This window comes from Phyllostomus hastatus, unplaced genomic scaffold (genome assembly GCF_019186645.2).
Source record: "Phyllostomus hastatus isolate PE091 unplaced genomic scaffold, TTU_PhHast_1.1 phas_scaffold_21, whole genome shotgun sequence".
NCBI classification, from domain to species: domain Eukaryota; kingdom Metazoa; phylum Chordata; class Mammalia; order Chiroptera; family Phyllostomidae; genus Phyllostomus; species Phyllostomus hastatus.
The window spans coordinates 36,813,603-36,824,870 of NW_025334017.1; the positions used below are offsets into that span (position 1 = coordinate 36,813,603).

The following is an 11,268-nucleotide window of genomic DNA, read 5'->3' on the forward strand; positions in this document are numbered from 1 at the left end:
CCCCATCCCAGCCCACCCCCCAGCCCTCCCCACTCCCCTCCCCCGCTTCCACCCCCCGCCCTTGTTATTGTCCATGTGTCCTTTATACTTGTTCCTGCAGACCCTTCCCCTTTTCCTCTAAAATCCCCTCCCTTCTCCCCTCTGGTCACTGTCAGCCTGTTCTCAATTTCAGTGTCTCTGGTCTAAGTATTTTTTTGAACTCACACTGACACTGGAAAGTCAGACCCAAATATTTATTGGAACTGACTTGCAATTCAAAACCTTAGCAATATGGTTTTTCTTCCTTCTACCAGTAGCAAATCTGAGCCGTGTGAGCTCCTTTGCTGTCCCTCTCTGCCTCATGGGTTTACTTTTCATTTATGCCTGTCTAGAAGGCACGGCCCTGGAGTACTCCAAATTTAAGCAGGTTCTCTACTCCATTCTCCACCTTGGACATGTTTCTCTTTCTTCAGGACACACAAGCAATGGCATACCTTCCACCGGCCTTTGGAACTCCGTGAAATACAATACTAGATAATAGAATAAAAAAAAACCCTAATATATAATGCTGACTTAGTAACAGGTCCATATTTTATATTTTTAATTTAAAAATTGGGTGTCTTTGTGATTAATGAAGTATCCACAGTTCTATAATCCCTAGAAAATGTTTCAGAGAAATGTGGATCTTGCTGTGGAGGTTAAATCCTGACGAACCGGCTTTCCCTTCACGAAACGCTTGTCTGCGTGTTCCTGCGCATCAGCATTTTAAGGCATAGTCCACATCTGCCCACCAGAAACCACAGCAGCCTACACTGTGGTTGGGCTGATGGGAAACATCCCAGGCCTCTAAACATCATCAGTGAAATACACCCCTGCAAGCGCCTGATTCAGCCCTACGAGGCGGACGCACTAGGCCATTGGTTCCCAACATGGCAATTCCCAAACCGTCCCCCGTCCCCTCTGAAAGCCTCCCTCTAACATATAATTGAGCCCTCTCTCTGAAAATAATACTTAGCTAAGCATGAAATGTGACATATTTTATAGTCAGTAATTATTTAGTGCTTACTATGTTCCAGGCGGTGAACTAACCACTTTACATACATAATCACTTTGCTCCTCCCAGTGAACCTACTGATTAAGAAGTTGAGGCCTGTAGTTTAAGGGACTTGCACAAGATCGCACAGATAGAAAAGAGCTAGAACAAGAATGGGAGCCCGGACGGAGTAACTAACTGCAAGGCCCACCCTCTAAGCTGCTGCATGGCGCTGCTTTGAGGGGTGGGGGATGCGGTGGGGAGAAACAGGGGCAGTTGGAGCAATGATGCAAACACACTGGACCACGCCAGTTTCATTCACGCTCAGCAACCCGTCAAAGTGGAGACAGATCTCGGCACATTTATCCACCTGCTAAGAAAGATGCCTCAAACCATGGGGAGAAGTACCCATAGCATTCAACAGTACCAAGCAAGAGTATGGCTCGTCATTTTCATTTCCATCTATAATCACCAATTATTATCATGAACTTTTTTTTCTGGTCTATCCCACGGTGGGAGAGGGCTCATTTGCACGGGTCTGTCAGGACATTGACTTTGTGGTGTGTGTGACAGATTTTTCTCTGAAGTCTCACTCTGCAGGCCAGAGCTGAAGGCAAGCCTTATTATAGATCAGAGCCAGTGAAGTGGGTAATGAGGTTTGGTACATAAAACACTTGGTATAAATGCAGAGGAGATTCTGGCTTTTCTTTAACGTTAACGGCATGGAAATGCATCATCTGAAATCGAATCCTTAGGGGGAGGCCAGCTACCGAAGAATCATTTCCCTTCTCCCAACAGACCACTGGCAGCCGGGTGCCTTTCACACACTTGGAGCCCTGTGTGGTGAGGTATTTTTAACGCATACTCCACGGGGTGACCGCTAAAACGCACGGCTGCACGTGCAGGGCGTCGCCCACCACGGCAGAGACGGAGAACTGCAGGAGTGCTCACGGCAGCGTCGCTTAAGGAGCACGCATGGTCTGACTTCTCAGGCAGCTGCCTAAGCTTGAAAAAGAAACAATTAAAATATCGAGGCAGACAGTTTTCATCTCCTCAGGTAGAAAGTGTTCTTACATATTCAGACTTGCAGGTCCCCGAGCCCCAGCGAGGCCAAGGAAACGTGGTTATAAATATACCATTAAGAGGATAATTACGTCTTCCGATAACTTTTAAAATCACGTCTGGCTCCTCTTTTGTCAACCGTCTTTCAAGGTGGGTCTGTGTTAAGTAAGAACTTAACCAGCTTCCCTGGTCGGTAGTCACTCCTTTATTTCTCCATAGCCAGGTATCGTTTTCATTGTTAGTGCTGAATGTTTATCATCGTGGGTGGTAGGGGATAGAAATCATAAAAAAAGGTGATCGAATCCCCCAATCCCCTCACCCCTTTCCTTTCCCTCTCTCCCTTTCTCCCTTCCTTCCTTCCATTTTTTTTTCCTTTTAAGACAATTAAACAGCCTAATATGCTTCAGGTACTAGGCTGCATATGGTCGGGTGAAAATCAGACTGTTTGCATTACTAACCTCAAGCACTCACAATCAGCTCAAAATGCCCAATTGCATAGATGACTGTAAGCTCCCTGGACTCAGAGGCCACACCTGGTACCTCCTAGACTGCTTTCTGCCCCTGCCCGGTGTCTTCACTCCATGTCTTGTGCGGCAGGAAGAGCTCGTTGGGGTGTTAGGTAATCTGATGTCTGGTGCCCTGGTGCACAAGCTCACCTCAGGTAAATCCCCTAATTTCTGGCACTTCCGTTTCCTGCTGTGCCAAAGGGAGATCCTAACACCAGTCCAACCACCCCCAGAGTGGGGATCTGGTGACAAAAATCATAATGTGAGTGAAGCCACTTTACAAACCTAAGCCTTGCTCAGGGAAGCACCCCTAAGTATAAATCGGGGTCAAGTGGCTGAGTACCAGGGCAGCTGGGTGGACACCAGGAGCCGGGTCGTTTCACAAGAGCCTTGCCAACCTCGCTCTTGCCACTCGGCAAGGTCTGAATGTCACACTTCGCCCGCACAGCCACACGGAGTTAGGGCCACAGTGCGTGACAGGTGCACTGCCTTTGTGGCACTGTGAGGTAGCACTGGGCTACTCCTGGCCTTCGGACGATAAGTAGGTCAGAAAGGGGATCGCGGAGACTTGATGATGTCATGTCTTCCACCCACACATGTAATGCCTTTTCCGTCTTCACTGGGCATTTACCACACACTGTGGCTATCACTTTTGCAGTGTGAAGTGTGGCTGCAAAACGAGCATGAATTTCTTTTTCCTTCTTCACACTTTCATGGCTAGAAGATTCGTTCTTACCCACCTCAGCATATGATTTTTTCCTTTCATTATTAAGGAGAGAACATCTACCTTTTCACTTAAAGAAAGCACATTATGGCTTCTAGTTGGCACATCCAAAGAGCTACCGTCACTACCCTTGTGCTTTGGGGCCTTTATGAAGGACAATAAGGGTGACTGAACACAAGTGCCATGATACCACAACAATGGCTCTGATGACCAGGATGGCTACCGGGTGACTGATGGGCGGGGAGTGTGTGCACAGCGTGGAGATGCTGGACCAAGGGATGATTCACGTCCCACGCTGGACAGGACAGCGGTTTCATCATGCTGCTCAGATTGATGCACAATTTGAAACGTATTCATTGCTTACTTCCAGAATCGCCCATGCAGTATTTTTGGACCATGGTTGACCTTAGGTAACTACCCATGGAACAAAAAACTCCGAATAAGGGGAACTATTGTAATTGTTAAGAAGACTTTTTTTTCCATCGTCTATACTGAGGGGTCTGATATTATCATGGACTTGCTGATGGCCATCTTCCATCAAGAGGGGAGGAGAGCCAAGGTGATGACAGGCCTGGATCCAGTTGTCCCTGACACTCCATGAATCCTTGCATTTGTCTCCTATGTTCCCCTTTTGGAGTTGGGTTATTGTCAAGTGCAACTGAACGCTCTGACTCATACATACACTGAGCACAGGTCAGTCTCAGTGTCTATGAGCCCAGAGCTTCTTTATCACCTATAAAATAGGGATGATGATGATGATAAAAGTGATGATGGTTATAATGATGGTGGTAATAATAACCCCCACAGGGTTACCAGAGCATCAAATGAGGTCATAATTGTGAAAGTGACTTGTAAATCCTGATGTCAGCAGTTGTCATTTATGCTACTCAGAATGGCGTACAATTTAAAACTTATGAATTGCTATTTCTGGCATTTTTCCATTTCATACATTTGGACCGCAGCTGACTGTGGGTAACTGAAACCATGGAAAGTGCAACTGTGGACGAGGAGGGACTACTGTAACTCGTTGTAAGAGCAATAGCCAACTGATACTCCAGACGAGAAAGGAGACGACCTCGCTGGGACAAGTCATTGCACTCTGGGAGCGTCGCTCTCCTGGTCAACATGTCCTAATCTGTTTCTTTCAGGGCTGTTTACGAGGCTCAAAACTGCAAGGCCTGTGCTTGAATCTCAGCCTCAGCACTAACTCACCGTGTTTCTTTGGCAAGTGACTTAAGCAACCTGTGCCTCATTTTTCTCATCTGTGAAACAGACGCAGTCATAGTGTTGGGTTACTGCGGGAATCAACGATTTAGTCCGTGTGAAGTGCTTAGAACAGCATTTGGCACAATGTGAGTACTAGACGAATGTTGGCCACTATGACATGTGTAAAAAGGCTGTGCAAAAAGTTAGCTATTATAAACTGGGGAAGTGGTATTAGTGGTTCTCAAAAGGGTGGAAGGTCAATGCACCCCTCCCTAGTGGCAGTTCAGACATTTATACAGGCACTTTAGAGGTCAGGGGGCAAGGGAGTGGCATACTACTAGCATTTAGTGGTAGGAGGCAGGAATTCCAGCCACCTTGCAACATCTGGGGCAGTCACCTGCCGTGCAAGCTTTTACCAGATCCCAAATGACAGCACAAACTCCTACCCACCGTCACCTGTAGCTGTGCTTGGGTGGTGACATTACAAACCAGGGCTGGCATCTGTCTCCATCGTGACAACCTCTGCAATGCTTGTGTCATGCATTTATCTCCTGAAGCTTTTTGAAAAACTAATTTACCCCATTTTCCACCATACTACTGTTAAAAATATAATAATAGTAATAGGGCATTATATTGATTTTTAAATTTAAACTAGAGTTAGGCTATATATGATTTATAAAATTCATTTCATGGTAATAAAAGAGGCATTGGAAAAAGAATGGGATTTGAAGTGAAATAGGGTTTAGCTGTGGCTCCACCCAGCCCCGTGGCTTTCCAGTGAAAATCAAGGCCCAAACATGTAAGCATCTTGTCAAGAGTAACAATAAGTTACAGATAAATAACCCAAGTTTTAAGACTCTAATTCTGGAGTTTGGGGGTATTCTTTAAGAATCTGTACATCTTCCAAAAAAAAAATAAAAGAAAGAAAGAAAGAAAAGAAAAGAAAGAAAAGAATCAGTATATCCTAAATGAAGTAAGACTTTTTTTAAAGATTAAATTCTCATCCAGTCCTGAGTTTTTATGCTAGCAAAATCTCGGCCCCTTCCTCGCACCCCACATCCCTGGCCCACCACCCCCACCAGCACCCCTGGAGAAAGTGGTTGTGCAAGTCACACGCGAAAGCCAAGCTCTCCCGGGAACAGTCTGGGAGAGAAGGTTTGATGGGCAGGGTGAAGGTCAACGATGGTCTCTGACTTTCTCCTTTGGCTTTCCACTTTTTTCTGGTTCAGTTCCAAGGGAGATCTTTTGGGCCCAGGGATGATGCTGTCCAGCCCCAACCTCCAGAGTCCAATATGAGTCTTCCAGAACATCCTGTATTCCTCAATCTTGACAGAGTTATGGAGGAACTAATTGTGTTGTAGCTTCTACTTCTGTTACAAAAAGGTTGACATGTTTCAAATTACTATTTTACTAACACTCAAGAGGCAAAAAAAAACCCAACCCAAAAAACCCTCCTACTGTCTCCATCCAGAGAGGCCATGGCTGCTTAGGTAGATGCGCCCCGCCCCACCCAGAGGGTGCCCTTCACCTGGTGGCCTGTGGGAAGGGTGCCCCTGCAGCAAAGGGCACAACACCTGCGTGGCCACATGCAGGGTGCCTGCTCCCACTCCCCAACATGGATAATGAGTTTGCAGTGGGAAGATTTTTTTGATATGAACCTTGTTGACTAGTCAGTTAAACACAGACTTAATTGGCCCCATTGAGCCACTATTTTAAGTCTGAATTATAGTCAAGTCTCGTTGCAGGCCCTGGGTTCAGTGACAGAGGTCCTGTCGCCTTGGAAAGTGGGGTCACACAGCAGCTCCCTCTTCTTAACCAGGGTTTTATGGTTCCCTTCTCTTTCCTGCCCCTCCCCGTCTAATCCCCGTACAATGGCTGTGTCCTGCTCAGGGTTGTTCCAAGCACTTCGGCGTACTTGAGGAGTGGGGAAGGCACCTGGACCCAGTAACCGAGGAAGGTGCCACTGGCCCAAGTACGCAGTTCCCCCCAGAAGCTCCGAGTATCAGCTTCGCCTACGGGTTACACATATGGGTTTTTAAGTCAGACCTGGAACCTCTTAGCTATGTTACTTGAAGCAAACAACCTACGGCCCATAAGCTTTAGTTTCCTCGATGGCAAAACAAGCAACGGCATGAGCCTCCTGGAGTTGCTGGGAGGCAGTGTGAACAAATGCACATAAAGTGTGTCACGCATTAAGTGCGTAGGAAATACTAGCTACTGTGATGATTCCCTTTCCCCAGAAGAGTGGTCTTCTGCACATTATAACTTCATAGTACAAAATACAGTCAAATAAAAATAAGGAATGTAAACTCCAGTGAAGAAAAAAGCAAGGGTTATCACTTGGAAAAGGCAATTTCATCTTCCTCTTATTTGAATTATAAAGATAACTCATCGCAGCAGGCATTTGATACATGTGGGTTTTTTTCTTTTATTCTCAGAGTGCTCTTCCATACAGCAGCCCTGTAAAGTAAGCATGGCCAGCCGGTATCTTTATCCCCATTCTTTCAGGGAGATTAAGATGATTCCGTGGCATTGAAACTTGCTGTTCAGCATTTCATTTGGCAAGGTGTTCCACTTGTAGAGGCAGGGACTCTCCACTAGGGGGCACATGCCAGGTAATGGAGTGTGTACTGGCAGCCATGGAGGGACTACCCTCATTTCCATCAGCTTCCCCAACCAACCAACACCCCCACCAAAAAAAAATCAAAAAGCAATCTAAATTAAAAATCAGTGTATTTTCCATGTGACTGTATCTTTACAACATCTCCCTTAGCCCTCTCATCCATTCAGGTTACTTCTGCAAAGCCTTTCCTGTGTAGAAATTCTGGAATCAAGATGGCGTGTCAGAATATGAGCAGGTAGGCCTGTGATTTAAAAAGCACTGCCAGTGGCCCTGATGAGCCCCGTGGGCTGGGAACCACTGTACTAGGCTGAGCTACAAAAGAGGGCCGTGTGCTGCCTGACTTGATGGCCTGTGGCCACTCCCACCAAACCTGGGACCAACACTTGGCCTCAGAATGCGCAACACAAGTTTGAGTGGGACCTCCACTTGTTCTCTTACTAGGAGTCCCTTTCTGAAAATGCAGGCCGGAAATGAGAGCACCGCCCTAGGCAGTTCTTGTCTAGGAAGCCCAGAGGTCCTCCCCCAGTAAAAACATCATGTCAGAGGTTTTTACAAAACTCACTTTTCAGTTGCTGCATCAGTCAAGTCACACAGCTACTCGGGGTTTATTTTTTTTCATTTAAGTTTATTTTTAACTGCAGGGAGCCACCTTTTCTTCCTCTTTTGGGGTGAGAGTTTTTTTTTGCCTCTTTGCTAAGTCATTATTCATTAAATGAAAACCAAGAAGAAGGAAAGAAGGGGCATAATGCAGGGCTGTGAAATAAAAAATGACCTGCTTTTGTCCCCTTCTTATTTTGCAGTAAATATGGCGAGCAGAGCAGGCGTCTACCAGTTTATAGTCCAAACTGCACCGGCCCCACGTCCCACCTGCCCCTTGTCACTAGCACCAACACACACACACACACACACACACACACACACACACACACACACGGGAGAAAACTTTTTTTCTGTTTACTTATGTTAATCATCAAGCCAAAGCAAACAGCCTTCCACTTTCTGTATCCAGGGTAGCAATTAAGTATGAAGACATCATGAATCCTCTAGTCAAATAAGAGAGGGAAGGAACCCTCTGTCTTCTAGGTCAGAGGGTGGGCAGGGAGTTGCATCAGCTGTCACACGTAACAAAGTTGGTTTCCCAACTGGGAGCTCTCTCAGTTTCGCACCGCAGCACCACAGTTGGGGCACAGAATAGTTCCTGAAGTCCTGAATGTAGGACTTGAATCAACTACCAGTTTACAAGGTCTCACTTGAGCACGTCACTGAGCACCTCAGCTCAAGGCAGAGGACCCATAACTAAATAAAAGACGCCAGACAACTCAATCTCCCATTAGAGAGAAGCTGGGTGAGAAGATAAAATAATTACACCAACAGTGCTGACAGAGGCGTGGCCAAAACCAGCTGAGTGGCAGAGAGACAGATAGCAAGTGAGAGTCGCAGCTGCCAGGAAAGGGAGAATGCTTTATCTGCTCGCTGCCCTGCTGCCCTTCTCCCCCACGTAACCACAGATGGGCCCTACACACACGACGCATTCTGTTCACCGTCAGTGATGAGGGGGCTGGGGGCATCCCATCTCAAGAGAGTAGTTTCTAAGAAGCCTCACAGGAAGGCAACGTTGTCTACCACTGCGAAGTTGTTTCCCCACCCCTCTGGAAAAATACCTGAAAAGTAGGCAGAGAAAACCACTTCGTCAGCCCTCCACGCAGAGCAACCCAGAATCCAGACTGACCGACCGAACACCCAAAGGTGAACGTTTGCATAAAGCTGCAACCCGCTCCCAGCGGGGGCACAACTCCCCAGCCAGAACCCCAGTTTCCACATGGAGAGCAAGGAAGTGGAGAAGGGCCGTGGGAGTGTTGACATTCAAACGCTGCCACCGCTCTGTGATCCCTTTACGACTCCCCCCTTTTCGCTGGGTGGTCCAGGCCGCTGAGCGCGAGACTGTGCCGAAGAGGAAAACTGTCTGAGTTGTGCTTACTCCGGCGAGTAAGCTTCCTAACGTGGCCGGGCGATTCTCTACGCCTGCACTTCCTTTTCAGCTGCACTTTCCAGTCCCTACACTCCACGTGCATGATCTGCAGATAGAAATAAGGCAGTGTGCACTACGCATGCGACCCCGTGCTCGGCACACAGTAGGAATTCAAGAAACACTTCTGGCCTGGCATGTAACACACGCCCCTACTGGGTCAAACTCTGTAACGACTCTGCGGTGGGGATAAGTTGCCCCCTGGTCGGTCAAATTGTTAAAACTCCACGTCACTCTTGACATCCCGGCCCCCTGGGGTGTGATAGCACGTGGGTGCGAGTGTGGGCGCCCTGGAAGCGTGAGTGGGTGTGCGCGCCTGGCACGGCCCGCGCGCGGCGTTAACCCCTTACCTTCCAGCAGCACCTCCTTGCCAGCGCGCTTCAGCGCCTGCACCGCCTCGTCGTGGGTGGCGTCGCGCAGGTCGGCTCCGTTCACCGACAGGATGGCGTCGCCCACGTACAGGGCTTGGGTCTGATCCGCCGCCAGCCCCTTGAAGATCTTGCTGATGAGGATGGGCATCTTGTTCTCCTTGCCCCCCTTAATGCTGATGCCCAGCCCGCCGAGCTCCTGCTTCAGCACCTTCACGCCACGCTTCTGGTTCGAGATGGACTCGGGCACCTGCTCCGGCAGGTCTGTGAAGGCGGTGCGCACTCCAGCCGGCGAGTCCGGGGGCTGCGCACCGCCCGCGCCTGGGTGCCCGGTGCCCCTGCAGAATGTGCCATTGGTGGTGGTTCCGATGCCGTTGTACGCCGCAGCGCCCTCCTCGCAGCTCAGGACCAGGGTGTCCTCGCTCAAGTTCACCAGAACTTTGTGCCAGCGATCCCGCACCAAAACTTCCAGCAGCCCGCTCCGCTGCGCCCGGCCGCCGCCCCCACCGGCCGGCCCAGCCGCCGCTGCCGCCGCTACCGCCATCTTTCCGGCATTCTTAAAATGCCATGTGATTGCAAAACGGGGGAAAGTGGGGAAGGGTTGCGCGTGGAGGCCTCGGGGCCCGGGTCGCGGGGAGAACGCGCCCAGCTGGGAGGAGGCAGCACGCGGGACTCCACTCCGGGAGTTCGCAGACGCGCTCGGCGCGAGTTGGCAGCCGCAGCCCAGCTGGTTCCCCCCTCGCCTGATCCTGGGCGGGGTGGAGCAACCTAAAAGAAGAAGGAGACACAGAAACGGGAGGGGAGAAAAAAAAAAAAGCCAGCTGCCAGTTGCAAAACCCCAACGCGGGGGAGCCGCGAGCAGCGAAGCGCCGCGGACAGCCGGTAGGAGGCACGCTCGCGGGCAAGGGGAAGGGCGGGGACCGACCGCTCACCTGTTCCAGCCGCCGCAGCCTGGGCGGCCACGCGCGGCCCTCCGGCTCAGATCCTCCCCGCCTCCCTGCTCTGGGCGCGCGTCGCCGCAGGGACAGCTCCCCGAGCGCCTGCTCTCCACCCGCCCCAGCCCTCTCCTCTCGACTCTCCTTTCCCCGCGGGCTCCCACCCCGCGCCTTGGCTGGCCCGTTGTGTCCGGCCTCGGTCCCCTCGCTGGATGTTCCTGAGCCCCCTCACCCTTCACGCTCTCCACTGAATTGCCCCTTAGCCCTACACCGCCGTGTGTCTACAGCCGCCTCCTCACGCCGGCTTCCTCACACCAAGGCTTGGCTTCTCCTGCCGAGTTCTTACCTGTCACTCACCCCCTTTCGCAAGGACTCTAAGGTAGACTCAGACAGAGGCCCAGAGTGCTCCGAAGGTGGAGGTGGAGGGCTGTCCCGAGAACCCAGAAGGAAGCGTCAGCATAACCCAATCCCCCCAAACTTCCTCTCTTTAAATGCAGGACATCTCTTTGCCGGGTCTCTGGAGAGGTGTCTCTGCTGGCTGGGTTTTTCAGCAGGTCACTGCCTGCCCCAGACCCTAGGGGACAAATGCTCTTCCAGTTCTAACCCATTATATGCTGTAGGCTTCTCACCTGTCCTTCCCGCGCGCTCCCCGCCCCCCCCCCACTCCCTGAATATTACACAACACGCTTCCTGGGACTTTCTTCCCAAGATTTGCCCTAGGAAGTCAGTCCACCATTTAAGAACTCAATTGCAATGGCTCGTATCGCAAAAGTTTCATATTTAGAGCTCAAGCCACATTTTTGCAG

The 11,268-nt window shown here is 50.0% G+C and overlaps 1 protein-coding gene across 3 annotated transcripts in view; it reads right to left on the reverse strand.

Annotated features, from left to right (window-relative positions):
• SNTB1 (syntrophin beta 1) overlaps positions 1-10,952 on the reverse strand; it is a 200,045-nt gene extending 189,093 nt beyond the window's left edge. The window contains exons 1-2 of one of the 3 annotated variants that reach the window (XM_045861305.1): positions 10,809-10,952; positions 9,510-10,295 (exon numbers count right to left, since the gene is read on the reverse strand). In XM_045861305.1, the coding sequence (XP_045717261.1) occupies positions 9,510-10,071 (562 nt within the window). In that variant the 5' untranslated portion in view covers positions 10,072-10,295; positions 10,809-10,952. Of the gene's footprint in view, positions 1-9,509; positions 10,355-10,459; positions 10,526-10,808 lie in introns of those variants that run through there. The other 2 variants (XM_045861307.1, XM_045861304.1) reach the window with 2 other exon arrangements.
• Between the last annotated feature and the right edge of the window lie 316 nt (positions 10,953-11,268).